The sequence below is a fragment of the Vanellus vanellus genome (genome assembly GCF_965231255.1).
Source record: "Vanellus vanellus genome assembly, chromosome: 5".
NCBI classification, from domain to species: domain Eukaryota; kingdom Metazoa; phylum Chordata; class Aves; order Charadriiformes; family Charadriidae; genus Vanellus; species Vanellus vanellus.
In genome coordinates this window covers 26,533,104-26,552,305 of record NC_138910.1, presented here as the reverse complement: position 1 = coordinate 26,552,305, position 19,202 = coordinate 26,533,104, and the positions used below count along the sequence as shown (strand labels likewise).

General features: G+C 38.3%; 1 protein-coding gene across 2 annotated transcripts; it reads right to left on the bottom strand.

The window, feature by feature from the left end:
• Positions 1-5,191: 5,191 nt before the first annotated feature.
• RBM45 (RNA binding motif protein 45) lies at positions 5,192-18,957 on the bottom strand (the record flags this gene model as incomplete). 2 transcript variants are annotated; one of them, XM_082483736.1, is made up of 10 exons in its annotated part: positions 5,192-5,676; positions 10,009-10,205; positions 11,596-11,762; positions 12,109-12,205; positions 13,498-13,627; positions 14,552-14,731; positions 15,073-15,183; positions 16,715-16,841; positions 16,971-17,093; positions 18,580-18,957. In XM_082483736.1, 9 exons carry the CDS (start codon positions 18,955-18,957, stop codon positions 10,013-10,015), a joined length of 1,506 nt encoding a protein of 501 aa, XP_082339862.1. In that variant the 3' UTR covers positions 5,192-5,676; positions 10,009-10,012. The 2 variants fall into 2 exon arrangements, with proteins under 2 accessions (XP_082339862.1, XP_082339861.1); XM_082483735.1 differs by lacking the exon at positions 5,192-5,676 and having other exon boundaries at positions 9,667-10,205.
• Between the last annotated feature and the right edge of the window lie 245 nt (positions 18,958-19,202).

The following is a 19,202-nucleotide window of genomic DNA, read 5'->3' as shown; positions in this document are numbered from 1 at the left end:
AAAATAATTCAGAGAAAAGATGCAATTTAAACTAGGATTCTGTCTTCTCTCAATTACTTCTAAATTAATTATTTAAATTACTTTAAATTATTTTAATTAAGTAATAATTATTAAAGTATTTTAAATTATGGTTTTGAAATTCATACACCTTGAGATAATTCTCTGTCTGTGAGAAAAAACCCACAACCTTTCGGCTAAGAAATTCTAGACATAGGCTGATTACCTTAGAAGCGGGTTAAGATTTTCAAAAGCAGTGCCAATTTTGAGTTGCAGCCTCTATCTGCACATCCAGGAGACCAGTGACCTCTGCTGGAGCAGGGGGGATTGCCTCGCAACGCTGCGGGCTCCGGCATCACCCTTTGAGCCTTTGCTATCATGACGCGAAGAGAACTTTGCACAGTGAACCCTCCTTTCCTTTATAATTGTTTCTCCAGTTTATTTTGGAGAAAATTTACCAGTCCAACTGCAGTTCAAATCTGATATTCTGTGAAACACTTGAGCAGAATCTCTGACAAAGTTTTAAGTGAATGTTTAACAAATAGAGATAGAAAGTTTAGAAAAATGGTACGGTGAGAATATGAAACAAACAGTTTTCCTGAACTGGAGCTGTGCACATAATTGCATGTTGTTTTCACCTTCAACAGCTTCCACTTACATACAATTGTTCCTTCTCGTCTCTCACTTGCTGCTACAGTAATTGAAAGAGCGGAGGTGGCTGACATTGTAGACATTAGATGACACCTCTGTAGACAGAGCAGAAATAACATGGCAGAGTACCCTGGGTCAGCAAATGGATCATTAACAGGAATAAAGAGGGAAAAACGGAAAAGAAATCCAATTCCAGTGCGCATTGCAAACCTGGGCTCTGCCCCTGCATGAGGTACTCCAAGTCATCATTTGTACTGCCAAAGAAAAAGGTCTCAGGTAGGAGCCCCAAGACCAGTGAAGGGAACTAATTGCAATCACCGACTCACAGATCACATTCAGAATGCACAGCCCTCTTGAGAATGGGCTTCCCCCGCCCCCCTTAATGATCAGAAATGCTCTAATGTAGACATTCAGGCAACATAAGCAAATTATTATCTTTCTCGAGTTACACAAACAAAAGGCTCCTCTGCTGACCAAGCGGATATGATTCAATAAACAGATAAAGTAATTTCTATTGGAAGTGATTTAGCATAATGTATGAAATCTGTATTATCTCGTTTTCAAAAGGTACAAAAGCCCCGTTCAATGCCAGCAGAAACTATGGCTGATGAACACAGCTGAAATCCAAGTCACTTCCAGATAAGCATACTAAATTCTACTTACTAACATTAAAGCACTATTACTGCAAAATAACACAGAAAAAAACCCTGTACGGTTTTAGCCAATTCACTAACTGCCAGGAAAACGAATAAGCATGACACATTTTTTTCCAGTATGGGATCCTAATGCTCATCTTCTCCGCAGACAAATTTTTGTCTTACCAATGAAATGACCTAGAAAAGCAGCATTCCAGCTATTTATCAGTAGCGCTATATTACAATTTCAACAGGGAGAGATGATATCCGATCAAAAATGCTGGGAGACTTCAGCAAAATGTACACAACTGGTATTTAGCTGGAGAAAACTAGTACATCAATGCGTTCGGGAAATACACTGAGCTCTAAGGAGGGCAAGTAATGATTTTGCTTTCAAGGATCTTCTAAAAAACGTTACCAGCACGCTACAAATGACTCCACGTGAGTCACCTAATAGACTGATTCAACAACGGCTAAAAGGAAAGACACTGCCTGCTTGCAGAACTGCTTCCTAGGGTATCTTGAAGTCTCAGTACTGAAAACGGGGACATTTCTTTCTTCTGAGTACCAGCCCAATTCTCTTTGGTTCGAGAACTGACCAAACAAGCAGGGGAAAGAGCTCCGTAGCCTGAAGCAGGACTACATACAGAGCACTGAACTTCCATGCCCAGGGGAGAGCAGTGGCCCGCTATTTCCATTGACAAGCAATAATAGAAACAGGATGGAGAACAATTAGAGAACAGCACTGTTCTTTCTGCTTTGTAACATTATTTCTAGTTGTAAAGGGTATCTTTTAACCCTCTGTGTGTGCTGAATGCTCCCTGTTAGGATCATTCCAACAGATGATTCTTCTTTCCCATCTTTGGATGGCCAAGCTCAGACACCAGTCATTTTGAGTGTCTGCATCGCCTAAACACACAGGCACCCACCTTCAGTGCCACTTTAGACTAGGGGTTGTGACACGAGTCAGAAAGGCTGATTTGAGCACATAAGTGAGAAGGTTGTTTTTTTTCTTTTTTCAACTGACCATACAGAAATTCTCAGCATTTCACCTGGCACCTAAATAACATGCCCACAGTCATCGTATACTTTAAAGCACTCCCTTCAGTAAAAACAAATCAAGACAGTAAAGATCTTGGCAAGATAGAAGATGCTTGCATCGGCACAGTACCTCACCCCTTGTAGGCTGTGTTGTAGCTTACTCCTAACACGCAGATACATCACACCACGCACGTTCAGCAGCATGCGTCAGACCCGCTATAGGTGTCTCTGACATGTTTGCACAGCAGGGCTGATGCTTTCTAAAAATATCGGACTCACTGCACATATATACCGTTTATGTTTAGGCTGCAAAGGTGCTACTTGACAGTTCTGGAGGTTTGGATCTATGGCAACCTGGTCAGAATTATTTCTCCTGAGTAAATACAGGAAAGCCCCAAATTCTACTCAAAAATTTATGGTGATGACAAGGGACACAAAAAACCCCCACAACCTCCAAACAGGACTTTTCCAGAGGAACCCCAGAGAAATGGCAACCATCCCCCACACAATCAATCTCTGGGCCGGAGTCAGAGAGAGGATCCCATTCTCCAGGCTCAGCCTTGAACGTGTTTTATTCACTACGTAATTTCTAACAACTTAAGCAGGAATTTTACAGCCACTTTAACTACACAGCTCCGATTCCATTTTGTTCTTTGTGCTGAATGAGACAACTGCTCTTGGGGAAAAAAGCTGCTGGTGAGTCATCAAGGACTGCATCGTCGTAATACACACGTGTGTGTGTGTGTGTGTGTGTGTGTGTGTGTGAACAGAGCAAAAGAAGGTTTCTTAGGCAACCTTTATTCTGCAGCTTCCTAATGTTTGAGCATTTGAATTCTAATATTCTTTTAACATAAGAAGTAACGCTGCTTTGTGGCTTTTTAAATACACAGCTTCCGCCACTTAAAATTTAAACTTCTGAACCAATTACAATGACAGTGCTCATTCTCATATATCCTCTCTAATGCAAAAATATTTTTCCTGATACTTCTTTTCATAAAGAGCAGGAAATAAAGAAAAACTATCTGAATGCAGCTCTATCTTGTATTAGAGACCAATTTACTAAATGTTTTAAAATACATGCTGCATAAGAAATGTTATGTACGCTGCATGTAAATATTCTTCTAATTGCATTAACTTGATAGTAGGTGAAGTCACCTGACATTACTAGATGGCTAATCTAGGTTTGTATTTTAGCAGTATTTTAAGACTGCTGACTGTAAAGCACCGAATGGTAAAGCTTTAAGTTTTAAGTAATCTTATCTTCCTGTTACAAAGATTGTATCAGAAGCTCCGATCTTCTGCTCCCTCCTCTTCCCCCCCTCCAGCCCCAGCCAGGGACGTTGCTTCAATGGGTGCATGTCTTTTGCTGTTGTGAAACAATGGAGAAAAGTTAAAAAGGGCCACACCCGCAGCTTTCAGCTACTGACATCTGAAGGTATTTCCCAATACCTTCTCATTTCCTCCTTCTCTTTGGAAAAACAAAGAAAGAAAACAAGAAAAGGAGGCCATCTGTTGTGGGTAAAATCATAGCTTAAATTAATAGCTTAAATTAATAAAGAGACACGAGACAAAGTCACCAATTAAAAGGCGCTGTGCTTCTGCATGCTCACTATTGAGATTGGAAAAGTCAGGGTCTTGGAGCACTAGAAAGGAGACCGCAAGGAAGATTTCCGATAAGAAGTAGCATTCTTGGAAAGAATAAGTTGCTGGAGAAGCAGAAGGTGAGAATCATGGGGGGGGGGGGGGGGGGGGAATATCAGCTCGCTGAGCTGCACAGAAACAAATGCCAAAGGCTGCCCAGGGACACTGGCCAGTGGGACCTGAGGCTGGTGGCTGTGAGCAACTGTGTGCCCAGCCCTCCCGACAGCAGCAAATCTCCCCGCTGGGCAGGGACTCTGAGGCTATGTCAGCCTAACACTGCTGGCGGGGAGGGGAGAAAAGCAGGTAAGCGCACGAAATTATAAGGTAGGATAAAAGCTCAAGTCTTGTTGGTTCGTAAATAAACCCCACTATCGAGATCTACAATGAGTTGTCATTCATTCTGTCTTCCCTGCAACCCAACGCCCCTTATCAATGTAGCCAACTCTCCCATCACATTAAAATTGTATACACTGGCTGTATCTGCTCTGAAACCCAGTTCACTATCCCATGCCTGGTAACTACGGGACTAAGACCTGCATTCTCACCCCTGCTTTCCTGCAGGCTCAGGCTTTCTTGGACAGAAATCTTTCTAAAGGAGCTCAGAGCCAGAGGAAGTTACAGGATGTTCCATCATCTCTCCCTCCACCCCAATGATCAAGGGACCAGGACTGGAGATGCTGGGAAGCAGGATACCTTTGAGAGCATGCTTGTCCTCTACTGTGCATACAACTAGAATTTATCAATTTTATCTGTATAAATAATTTTAATAACCAGGATATTTTCAATTCCACAAGTAGTATTCAGGAATACACAGAAAAGTATCTGGCATTTGAAAGTTATCTGTGCAAATACTTATTCGAGCCATCTTCATTTACTCTTCATCAATGCTGAAATCCTCTTTATCCTGCTGAAATACTGAATTCTCCAATTCTTACTTAAACAACATATGCATTGAAAGCTGCTTTAAAAACATCACAGAACAAAAGACCAAAAAATCCCCAACTCCTCAAAACAAAAACCCCACCCCTAGACTCCACACTTTCCCCACAGGTATAACCAAAAGTCCTCATGATAAGAAAGGATAAACATAAGCAGCTCTGGCAGTCTGACCCACAGTCAAACGTCCTTTTCACTAAACAGCATACAAAGCATATGAATACTTTTGGCCCAAATCAACAAAATATTTAAGAATGTACTTGAAACATTTTCTTGATTACGGCTATTTTCTTAAATCTAGCTAAATACTGTCAGATTTGTTAGCAGTTTTTGAAAGTTATTTCATTTTCTTTTAATTTACTGCTATACTTCAGTTTTCGGTGCAATTTGGATCACGAGAAACGTTGTCTGTTTTAACAGTTATAATCTGAATCATTATCAATTAAGCAGTCAAGCCACAAATTGCTGACTCCTTTATTTCCCCCATCATTGTAATTTCCATCTTAAAGGAGGAATTCAGTTAAACATGGTATTTCTGTAATACAAGATTATAGACTACTACAAGACCAACCATCAGTTTACAGTTTTTAATGCCTAGATAATTTTCAAAACTGCATGTCTGCATCTTCAAAATCAGAAAGTACCATATATAGAGAGAGGAGAACAACTAAGTAACAATTAAAAAAAAAAAGCTGTCACTGTCCACAGGAACCATGTCTAGTCACGCTTTCAGTCAGTCAGTCAGTTAGCTGAGGGTCATGTCATTAGTTAGTTTCTGTAGAAAAAACACAAGTACAAAAATAGTATCAAAAAGCAACATACCTATTTTTAAAAAATATATTATAAAATATAATCCTTACAACAGCATATAAACAAGGCTTTTAATATATTTAAGAAGAATGGTATTAAAATTTTATATATGCTTCTCCAGCATTTAAAGAAGTACCTCTTTTTCTGAGCAGTGTGTGAAAGCCAGCACTTTTTCTGCAGTATACTGTTGATACAAAATATAGTTAACTTTTCTTTTATTCTGGAGTATATTTCAACTATGATACAATTACTTTAAAAAAAAAAATTACCCAGAAATAAATCATTATGAATATACATGTTAAAATTTGGATTTTAATAAAGTTTTAACAACAAAAAAAAAAAGAATACAAATCAAATCAGTGATGCAGGACCTTTTCAGGAGAAGGATCATAAAAGACAACAATAACCAAGTATTTCATGACAGAATAAGCATTTTTCAGCTTAGTAACTAACTAATTATTTAAAAAAACACCAAACATTTTCAGAAGTGGAAAATGCAATGAATCCGTTTGCTGTGGGTTAAAGCCAATCAGCAATGATTATGAAGAGCCACAGAATCCAGCCCTAGATATGTGTTTTGCATTTCTAATATAGTGCTAGTTAGAAGCTCCGCTTTCTAACAACTACTTGAAAGCTTTGTGAAAAAATGTTTGGTGTGTGGTTTTGGGGTTGGTTGGGGACTTTCTTGCTTGTGGGGCAAGGGTTTTTTTGGGGGGTGGTGGTGATATTTAAATAGAACTACTAGGTTGCAATGAAGAGATTAATCGGAATTCCACAATGCAGTCTTCTGAAAGATACTGAATTCTTTCCTTCCTCTTCTATTTTTGAATTATATAATTTACACAACAGGCATCAGAAAATTGCAGGTAGGTTCTCACGAAATACTCAAAGCAATGCAAAAACCTAAGTAGGGGGCACAAGCTGGTCAACACCAAGAACATTAAGATAGCTTCTGCTTTTAGCAACTGCCTAGAATTAGACACTGTAGTTGTCTTCTCAATCCTACACCAACGTAAAGCAAGATGGTTTAAAGTGATTATTTCAACCATTAACACTTACTTAGCATAAGAGGGGAAAAATCTCACCCAAGAAAAACTTACATTAAAACTTAAAAGTAGTTACAGACCAATAAGGTTCCCTTATTTCCATCATTTCTCTGCTACTTTTAACTACTCATATAAACAATTGAATTTTCATTGACTTGTAGGAGAACCAGAGCCTGCAAAATTCATTAGATGGATTAGTTTAGAATATTAACGTACATGTATTCAAATTCTCCCAATAAACAAAGGTTATTGTAAGATAATAGACTATTCTTTTGATCAGAAGTTTACATTGCAAAAGCATTATCAGTAGCATACCATTACCATAAAATACTTTTTAATATAATTTACAAAATTGTTTCTTAAAGATTATTAAATAAGAAAAATATTATTGGGGAAAAAACTTCAAAAAGTCAGATTAAAACTGTTATGAAATAATAAATATTTTCTTTAAATTGAATTATTCAGTTGAATTAAATTTATTTTCATATAGATTCTATTGAAATCACGTATCTTATCACAGATTTTAATCAGAGAACCTTGTATAGAAAAGACTATTGCAGAAATCCAGTCACCTTGTTAGAGATAAGAAGCAAGCAATACAACAGGACTTGAGAAAGGATTTTATTTATTAAGAGGCAATGACTTCCTTAAGTGAAAACCCACAGAAGTTTTTAGCTAGGAAAATTATTTCCTTCAGCTAAAATTCAAAAAGAACAAAAATTAATATTTTCACAACTTTGAAAACAAAAAAAAGGTACTATTTCAGATGTAGAGAGAACTTCAATCCCTTTCATATGCACAATTTAAAGCTTTAATTGAAAGCAAAATATAAGCTTCTAAACTACTGCAAAACCTGTTTGTTAGTCAGTCCAATGCAGAGTCACCCAGTGGTATGCTTGATTTAAATAAACAAGCCCTTTTAAAAAGGAGCACAGACGGAATCTTTCTTTTTATGTACCATTTCATTTGAATTTGAGAAACTGGCTAAAGGACAAAAAGAGAGCAAGTCATTTTGTCTGTCTGTCCTAAGACGACATAGATGCTAAGACAACCTGCTGAGACGCAGAATCAGGAACCTGACGTACAGGATGTAACAAGATGTCGATAAATTTAGAAACTTCTTCTTGTGTTATTTCTTGGACACAGCAGATGAAAGGCTAACAAGAGGGGAAATATTCAGCAGTCATTTGCACCAGAATTACAGAATTGCACCAGAATCCAAGACAGATTTAAGGTGTCCGTCTCTGAACAAACTAAAACTAGTACTCTTTATTATTTGAAAATTTACAGAAATGTAAAAACCTAGGAAAGGACACAGAGTTCTGCTGTAATTTTGCATGTGTAAAAAGATCACTCTTCAAATATGACCTTGTTTCTCCAGTTTTCTATCTAGGTAAAATGGCACAACAGCAAATGTGTATGTCCTACCCTCACCTTATAAGGGAGTTCAGGTTTCTTAGTAGTCAATAATAGGTATACATCACAGTTTGTGAATGTAACTTGAAATATAAAGTAAGTTTTAGCCTTTTGAAAATCCCATTTGGTGACCAACTGCACCTTTTGTCTGCAGAAGACCTTAAAGAATCTTCTCAAAAAATCAGAGTGGAAAAATGTATGCTTACATATGTCTGTGCATGTGTGAATAAAAAAAAAAAAAAAAAAAAAAAAAAAATCAGTTTTAGGTTGACAATCAGAAGAGAACCTGCCAGTCTTCTCACTCTTGTCTCTCTTAAAAACAAAGAAAAAGTAAAGATAAAACACCTTTCTAATTTTGGATCCATATCATAGCTACACTTTTCTAGTAAAAAGTAGTCAAGGCACACCTGGTATTACACTATACTTTGCTCATAGTTTTTCCTGTAGTGACCAAGAGGGTGGCCTTTTACTATTGGAAGTAAAAGTCACATTAAAAACAAACAAAACCTTTGTACAAAGATAAGAGCATGGGTACATGTTACTTACAATTGCATTCACCAGAGCCAACGATCGAAAGAAGTGTAAAATGAGTTTTAGCTACAATTCAATGCAGGAAAAACACACTAGAAATCCATTTTTTTAAAAAATAAAGTTGTGTATAAAGACTAAGGCCATCTTTAGTAACTGCTGTTTATCAAAAGAACATGAAAGTCTTCGGGAAAAAAAGGAGGAAAAGAACACTGTGGGCAAAATCTTCTTTGGTCTTTGCATCTCCCAGGTCACAAAAAGTATCCACGCAAAGAAAGGTACAAGGAGAGAAGCGTAGAAGTAAAACATTGATGCAAAGAGAGTCAGGATTTCACGTGATGTTTTCTGAATGAGTTAAAGCAAAACTGCATGTCATCTCTGAAGATAATATGGCTACTGAAATTATTCAGAAGCTACGGTAATATTTGGGAGTTACTCTGTAGAAAACAGCTTAGCTTTTCCTTCCCCAGCTATATTTCTCTAATAGTCCTAATGTTAAAAAAAAAGATTAAAATTTAAAAAAAAATTTAAAATAAGAAGAAATATAATATAATTTGAATCAAACCAATGTTTTAAAAGAACAAGTGATTTTTGGTCCCTGAAGTCTATAAGACCTCTCTAGGATCTCAGCCAGCTTTCATAGGCCATAAGCACCAACTGAGACTTTCTCAAACTAATTCTCTTAAACACACCTCAATCCCGCCACAACATACTCTGCAATATTTTCTTCACTTTCACACATTCCAGCTACACCTGATTTCTGAGTATCCAGATGACCCAAATATCCCAAACCTTCGTTTGCACCTGGCAACATTCCCTGTACTTCCCATGTCCTTTCTTATTTACCTCTTCCCTCCTCTGCCCTTCAAGGACTAACTCTGCATCTTTAACCAACACCATTGTGAGGGCATGTGTTTTTAATGAAAGAAAGACACACACAAGCTGATCTCAGTTCCATTGTTTATTTTTGCATACTCTTTTCAACGTTAACTGATACTCTTATGTACATAAAGCAAGTATTTCTATAAACACCCAGATTGATGTTAATCAACTGGTTCATATTCATTCAAAAAATATAAATATAGATTTTTACTAATATAAAGTGTACGTGTGCATATATAAGCATATACACACCCATATATACATATGTATGTATACAGACACATTCATCACAAATTCAATTTCCATTTGTTAGCTAAAAATAGATTCAAAGTTTATCATTACATGGTCATCTAACTTCAAAGTACTTATCGCTATTTCAAGGAGTTGAACATCAGTTTAAGTAACAGCTCAGACTGGGTACTCACCTGCTCAGTAAGTTCTCTGTCGTTTGTTAGATTCTTCTGTAGGCGAGTCTGCCAACCTTACTTTAAGTCTGACACCATTCACAATCTTGCCATGTAACGCAGTTATGGCATCACTGGCACTTGCTCTGTCTGCAAATTTTGCATAGCCCACATTTTTGCCAGCCACAAGATAAACTTTTATCAAGTGTCCAAAACGACTGGAGAGGAAAAAAAAAAAAGATAAAAAAAGCGCTGATTTACAGGTTTTGCTGCAACATAGATATCTATTATCCAATATGAAGTATATAGTTTTTGCAGCTACCAAATCATATATTCTTATAAGTCTGCTAGATTTTCCAAAACTCCTAATTTTCATATTCCCTTCTCTAGAATTCCAGGCAGGCATAGAAATAAAATCAAAAGTTCATAGGCAATGTTTTCTATGGAATATTAAAATAGAACCACAAGCACCAGTGATTTGTCTCTTATTTAAGACTATGTAAAGCTAGTCAACACCATAGTCCCCAAACACTAAATGGCACTGAAAAAACCCACAAAACCAAAACAACAAAAAAACCCGAACAAACCAAAAAGAACACACACAGAAACTAGCAGATAATTCAGAGGCTAAACTTGCATTGCACTTAAATGAACTTGCTCAGCTGTGATTCATCCTTGAAAAGGTCTCACTGAAATGACTCAAAAATCAAGCACCAAAGCTTTATGGAAAAACCCAGATATCCAAGCCCTCAAGAGATTTCTGGACAGTTCCTTAAAACACATTTTTTAAAAAAATAAAGTCTGTTTTCTTCATACTGAAGTTATACAAGCGTCAAGACTAGGGTGCACAGCCTCATTCTTCTCCAGCATCTGATTAAGAAAATCCAGTACAGCAAATAGGTACAGTTTTAAATTCCACACAAGTGCATTTGTTTCTTTTTATCTCCCAGTACTTTGAAAAGAATTTGGCTTTCCAAAGATTTATTGCAAATGCCAGCTATTAGAAGAGGGCAATGTCTTTTCTCCAAGAGTATATTAAAAATAAATAGTATAAAATACCAGAGAATGGCTGAACTATAAATTTGCTTTTAAGATGGCAAAAATTGCCCCACAAGTCTTTGTTCCTCATAGGGAAGTAGTTTGAAAGGACGGTTGAAATAGTGTCAATAAGATGCAAACAAGCAAGATGTCTCAAGATATATCAGAAAAAACACTCCCTATACTTACTCCCCTAAGTTACTGTGGAAACTTATCAAAATACTTAAATTCCTTATAGAAATATGTACAAGAAAATGCCAAATAAATTAGGCTACAAGAACCCAAAGTACCAGACTTTCAGGCTAAAAAAATGTTAAGAGACTAGACGTTTTACTTCAGAATATGTTGATCAATAATAAAGCTGCTGTACGGATAACATTGCATCTATGCTTCAAGGTGAATGCCATTACACACGTTTCAAAAAGCAACTGTTACCTATTGATCACTGTGCACTGTCTTTTCTGGAAAGAGTTTTCGTAACGACAATCTTTTTTATTTTCAACATTTATTTTAAATATTTCGTGGTTACTTTTTTGGTTAGAGAAGACTTATTTGTAAATGGAGTCTTACCAGAACACATCCTCCAATACATTTACAGGTAAAGGATGGGGATGAAAAAGTATGAAAAGCCTTTCCTTCACGGAAGTGTCAGGTGGAACTTTTTTTTTGTGTGGTGGAAGTACGGCATCTGTTTGGGGCTGAAGTAACTGTGAGCCAGAAGTTCCTCCAAATGCCTGCTGAAACAGGAGAAAAAATTCAGGTATAAATTAACCAATGGGGGGGAGAGCAATTTTACCTTATTTACAATTTTTGTTGTTATTACAGGACATAAACAGGCTCTACCGGTTCTCATCTTAATTAATTTCTTTACTTTGGCTATTTCATTACATTGTACAATAAATCCAAGTAAGGTCAGACACCTTTACAGGGAATAAAAACGTACAAACTAACCAGAGGTAAATCTTAAAAATGTAGCATCTAAAACAGTTACAGAAAAAAGCAAGCAGTGTTCTTTATTGGCATATCTGAAGCTTCTTACAACAATTCAGAAGAATATTAACAGTATCCATTATATTAACTTACAGGAGGTGTCCTATACTGCTGAACAATTGCATTGTTATTCCGCAACACTGATGACACATGTGCTGTTACCAGCTGTGTGGCCATTTTTCTGATGAGGCTGCAAGCAGAAGTCATAATAAACTATTTTAAACAAAGAGCTAAGTTATGGTAATCTTAAATTCAGCAAGAGAAAATATGTTTTAATGCACATCTGAAAGTATTTCTGGAAACCTGTAAACTCGTGTAGATAATGAAAATCAAGTCAGGCTTTCATGACACTCTAGACGTGATCTGAAAGTACGCATGCTAGCTGCGACTCACTGAAAACACTCATACATTTCTACATATAGAGATACACAACTCCCTTATTTTCTTTTTTTAATACTCTAGGGGGAGGGGGAAAAAAAAATAACCCTACAGAGCCCACTACAATTTGTGAAAGGTGCCTAAAAGGCAGAAAGGACAGAAAAATTTCACCTATTTCAATAAAGAGCACAATGATTCAATTCAGAAGTCAGAATTTTATCACAGAAAATATACTTCCAGCTCTCATTTCCAGTGATTTGTCTTTGTTCTGTTGCAGAGTAAGAAAAAGCAATTGCATTTTTTGCACAGATTCACAGCCTGTGTTGTAGGACCGTGAAATAGTAGGAATTATTAAGAATGAAGGCAATGGTTTGCAAGGATGGTTGCAATGAACTATTTAATTTTATTTTTTTTTTTAGTTTAGATCAGGCACGCACTTCTGAAGTGAATCTCCCCATTGTCCCCCCTTACTGTCCTCTTTCATATCCAAGAATAGGTTTGACATGAACTAGATTCCTTTAGGATGAAACTAAGCCAAAATATTCACTGCAGGAGCATAACTAAGCCGCTCCAACTTGTAATGGGCATTCAAATCACAGCAACAGATTAGAGATAGTCAAAGTAAAACCTGACAAGCCCCATAATACAGGGAGGATATCAGATCCTCAGCACCTAACAGTTTTACTCCACATATGTGTTTCACAAGGCTACTATTTGCAGTACTGCACACACAAGCAAGAGATCAAGTAGATAAATCTGTTTTTAATACAAAACACTCACCAAAAAACAGATTCCAGACTTGTTACATATTACAGAGACATTTACAAAGATTCTTGCCAAATCCAGGATTTTTCAGTGTATCTTAAAATATATATTTTATTCTTTCTTTATCAAAGACTAGTAAGTTTCAAAAGGCTTATTCTAAACCACTAAAAAAAAAAAATCCAAACACATAAGTTACAGAAAATACTATCTATCTACAAGTATGGAACAAGATCACATTGACATTACTGTTACTTCTTATGTGAAAATTTTATTTATTTATTTTAAATTTTGCTCTCCAGAAAACAATTTACAATTTGTAAATTATGTATTGGTACTTACTCTGAGCTATCACTCCCATCTTCTAGGAAAATGACAGTTAACCGATTTCCAGGAGGATACTCAAAACCATGTAATTTATACTTGGCATATATAGCTGATGCAGCAGTACTGTACTGAATCACAGCATACCCTACAAATACAGTGCACACAGTTTCAGTATGATACGGGCAAATCCTAAGAACAAACTACACTCATAAAGCAATATGATTGAACTGCACATTAGTCATGGATGATACAAAATTCTTAAGTCTTTTTACCACACATTATATTACTTATTAGCTACATCAGTAGTATTTGCAAAGAAAACTTCAGTGGAATTAACTAGTAACAGATCAGCAATATTTATGCTAACGTGACAAGATGGTAATAAAGCAACACAAGTGAAAACATGTCTTCCTCCCTAACCCTGAACTAGAAACAAAAACATATCCAGTTTCATTTCAAAATGCAATTATCCCATCAACAGTGAATCTGAAGTACTGTAAAGTTACATTTAAACTCTCCAAAAAAATTCCATTTCAAGCTTCTTGGAGAAGAGACCTCTTCCATATTTTTCTCAGCAACAGTAAAACAAGAAGACTAAACCAAACCAAACCTTCCAATACAAAACGTAATTTGTTTTGGAATGATTTAATCTAGTTTACTCATGTGAGCTTTTACACATAGACACAACACCATCCCATTTCAAGACAAAAACTCTGAAGATCTGTTTAGAGAACATTAAAACTAGATGTCTAATAATTTTTGAAACTTTTCTCCATTTATTCTGCCCAAAACCATTAACTTAATCTGACCAAAAAAACCCCACTTCTCAATGGTTTTGATTCTGTCCTTCTTGAGATTCTATTATCTGGAAATTTAAGTCTATCTGTAAACAGGGGTTCAAACAAAACGGTTTATGCATCAGTGATAGCAGCAACTATTGATACATAAAATATTAATTCTTTCCAACAAGTGTACTGTATTTTGCAATACAAATGACTTGAAATAGAATTAAAAGGCATTCCCTTCACAGAAAGAAAAAAAAAAAAAATCTTTTCGTACTTTTACTTACCACTATTGGTATGAGGATCTCGCTGAACATCACAATATTCCAGTCCTGGGACCAGATCAAAGAGGGCGAACAGCTGCTCTTGGATAAAGGGAAGCCGTGATACCACTGACAGACGTTTGGAGACTGACTCTTGAATTCTGTTCTCATTTTTTTCAAAACTACAAAACTCTGGCTGTCCACCTCAAGAATCAACACAAAAATAAATCATTTGAGTCATCACTCTAGCATGCCTTCGTTTGCTAGTACTTTTAAAAGTTGAATGAAACATATGTAAGTCAATTATATACGAAAGGTAGCATCTTTATTTCACCAATACAATTCACAAATCAACCAAGTAGAGCAAAGTGAGCCATAAAAATGTAGAAATGAAATGCCTGGCTCGTATCTAACTCAAACATCCAATCTACTATTTAAGCATAGACCTAAGCCCCTGTTAGCTTCCCTTCTTCCAAACTGCACTCTTACTTTGTGATCATAATCAAGACTACAAATCATATTTAGTATAAAAAACTGTGACTTACAAAATGGAAGCGTATTTGCTCTTGATTCTTGCCTTGTGTTATTACTATAATAATCATGTTCAAAAGACTCAGATGACTTATTTTTAGGTTCAGCCAAAATGGCCCTGTAGCCTGAAAGAAACAACCACACATATAGCAACACCTCAGCACATCTGAATTATCTGACCAGATCTGCATTCTTCAAGTACTCTATTTAGAAACATATTATTCAGAAAACCCGGTAAGTGCTAGCTTTAAGAATGTAACTAATTTATAACTCTGGAAGTCTGGCATAATAATTGTGTGCAAGTTAACAACTTCCACATAGAACTAGTCCTAGTCACAAGTTAAGCACAACAGGTGCACTGCACAGGTTGCCCAGAGAGGTTGTGGAGTCTCCATCCTTGGAGATATTCAAAAGCTGTCTGGACACAGTCCTGGGCAACCACAGCTGACCCTGTCTGAGCAGAGCGGTTGGGCAAGATGACCTCCAGGGGTCCCTTCCAACTTCAACCATTCTGTGATACTTGGCAGGATTCAGAGATGCTCCAGAGGCAATCACATGAATTTCCATGCTGCAACAGCAGTGTACGTATGTTTTGCACTGATCCAGGGTTTGCTTTTATGAAAGAAATAGGTATTACTCTCAGGTTACCCAATTAACTTTGTTTTAACCTTACAGCAAAAAGGAAATAAAGTTTAACTGCTAAATAATTTCAGACTCCTCTTCCTATGCAAGAATTGTCATAAATATAATTTTTATAGAACCACTCATGATAGATACAATGTAGAATCACCACGTACATTACTGGAGAAAAAATAAAAAAAAACACACAAGAACAACAGAAAAAAAACCACACCCCTGTGGGTGTTTCATATTTGTGATTAAGCAAACATTGAGCAGAAGGTTGGACTAGAAAGCTGCTGTTAGATTTTCCCAAAAACCTTTATTTTCCTGGATGAGCAAGTATAGTTCCCTCCATCTGTCCTCAAAAGTCATGTGCTTCGGCCCTTGGCCACCTTGCTGGCCTTCCACTGGACTTACTCAAATTCACTAACACCTTTTTGGTACTAGAGCATAAATGACAAACAGTTGGTCATAAAGCATACAACGTCCTTCATTCTGTAACAGATTAATCATGACGTTAAATGAAAAAAAAAAAACAAACAACATACACACCAAACTTCAATTAGGATGAATATGTCCTTAAATAAATGTAATCAAAAGAGAATCCTTATGGATTATCAAATATATTTTTATATATAAATTCATTTTGTATCAAATATGGATATTGTACCCATATATTGTATGCATAAATATTGTATCAAAAACACATATTCCCAGGGATACATTAAAACGAGGTACTCCTGTGTATGAAGTCTACATTACAGGCCAATAATAATGCATGAAAAGAAAACTCTGCATCCATTTCCAAACTCTCTTCACTGATCTTACTTGCAGTTTGGACCTGCAAGAATGCAATCAGGTGACTCTTCTCAATGAATGTTAATACTACTATCTTTTATTTGCAATAGAACTTTGTCTCAATATGTGTTTACATCATAAATAATTTACCTGCAAACAAAAATAAAAATTAAAGGTACAATAATGATGATACACACTTACTGTGAAAAACTTGAAAGAATTCAGTCAGATTCTTACCTCGATCACACTCTTCAATTGCTCGGGCAGCTTGCGATGGTTTTAAATACCTCACATAGCCCAAACCTTTGCTTTCTCCAGTAGTCTTGTTTTTAATAATGCTGCAATATTCAATGTCTCCATACATCTAGGACAATTAAAAAGCACATTAACTTACAGTATTTGAAAATGCATTAAAGTTCCACGCGTTAAGCCCTTCTGATAAATTAGGACAAAGGCAATTTAAAATAACAATTAACAAATAGTGAATCAGTACCTTAAACTTCTCTCGCAGATCTTCCTCTGTGTAGAATTTTGGTATCATAACAAAGATTCGTGTAAGCTCCTCATCTTCAACATCTCGGTGGCTTCCAGAAGCTCTTGACTGTGCAATAAATACCTAATGAAATAATTACACAGACATCAATTACTGGAGAAAGGGTCTTAACCACATGTCAGCAAGCAAGAAAAATAGTTTGTTTTAACAAGTCTTTGTATTTATCTTTCTCATAAACTGGCTTTCCTAATATGGAAAAAAATAACACCTCTGATCACAGATGCATGTGTAACAGAAGACCTACAAACATAATACACCCCCCATGGTTTTCCAAACAGGACAAAGGCCAGCAGAAGTTCTCACTGGGGATAATGAAGAACAGTCAGGAATATCAAAGCCTGATTCAGTGGCACTGCCAATGACACAGGTGGCATGCAATGTAGCAAAAAATGCATTACTGCAACAGGCCTAGTATAGCAGTAGTAACAAAAAATAAGCAAGCAAACAAACAAAAAAGCCTAGCAACTTATTAAAACCTTGCCACTGCAGTTCACTGCTCAGTTGGGCCAAAGTCTGCAAGTCCAGTGCTCTATGAAGGACTGCAACATCTCACAACTGTAACTGTTAAAATCCTTTTTAATTATTGAAATATATTCCATCTCAGAAATGCACCCCAGAAGACAACCATGGAAAAAAAAAAAAAAAACCACACAAAAAAAAAAAACTAACTAAGTAAGAAAAATGCAAACAACTTTCAAAATAAGCCTCTTACACAAAAGCAGCAACTGATTTCACAGAGCTCTCAAATTATTTTTCTAGTAGTCATGCAGGGGAGTAAGGGATACAACTCTGATCTTTCGGCTTCTAATGACAAGTTCTTCAGAAAAGATTTTACTGACTCAGTTGCTTTTCAAACAGAACACGGAATCTTCTTTCACTGTTCAAACTCATTCACATCTTCTCAGTACTTGGGGAACACGAAAACGATTCAAGAGGCTTAAAGCTGTCAGCGAGTTCCATAGATTAAAAATACCCCGTAATTGCTTTGAAATAGCCGTGCACAAGATACAAAACCAATATAAAATATACTTGCAAAGACAGTTCTATTTACCCACGTTGCTCTTGCTTGCAACGCTGGAAACATACTGTCTCAGACTATTTCACAGACACTCCTTCAAGGTTAAAAAAAAAAAAAAAAAAAAAAAAAAAGAAAAGCTTATTTCCAGGTTCTGCCTTTTCCCCAGGCCTGTTGCAGCTTATGCCACGCGTGGGAACTCCAGGCAAGAGTTGGGACCCACCGCAGCTCCTCCTGAGCACCGCCAACCCCTCAAACCCCGCAGCCGAAACCGCCGCGGGTCCGACCCAAAAGGGTGACAAACCTCCCCACGAGGAGCGGCTCTGACGCTCTCCGTTGCCCCCGCGTAGGCCAACACCACCTTCCAGCGGCAAGCCCGGAGCGCCGCGGCCGAGGCCTGCCGCCCTCCGCGGCCGCCATGCTGGGAAGGGAGCGGGGCGGCGGGGGGGACGGGACAACCCACCCGGCCCCGCTCGGTCGCCCCCGGCCCCACTTCCCCGTCAGGAACGGGGCGGCGCGGCCCGGCGGCGATACCTTGATGGGCTTGGTGTCAGGGACCAGGCTGCGGCCGTGCATCTCCTCCATGGCCCGGCAGGCCTGCGAGCTGCGGGCGAACTTGATGAAGGCGATGCCGCGGGACTCGTTGGTGCGCTTGTCCCGCAGGAGCCAGATGTTCTGGATGTCCCCGAAGGGGGCGAAGCGCTCCCGGATCAGCGCCTCCCCGGTGTCCTTGCCCAGCACCACGAAGACGCGGCTGTTGGGGGGCTCGTCCAGGCACTCGGCCGAGAGGCGGAAGCCGCTGCCCTCCTCCATAGCGGGGCCGCCGGGCTCCCGGGCCGCCGGGGACCGCTGACTTTTCTCGGGAGCCGGCGGGGAACGGCCGCAGCGCCCTTTCCGCCGGGGAGACAACATGTCCTCCGCCTCCTCCGCGCCCCTCCCGCCACCCCGCGCCCAGTCAGGGCCGCGGCCTCGCCTGCGGCGGGCGGGGCTCCCCGGCCGCCCCACGCCGGGCTTCAGCGCCTTTGGCCGGCTTGTGCGGCGTAGCCCGCTCCGCTGGGAGAGGGGCCGTGCGGCAGGAGCGCCTCCTGGCCTGCCCGGGGCACCGGCGTCTCTAGGCAGGAGGAGACGGGCACCTGCTCCCCGGGAGCGGCCGCGGG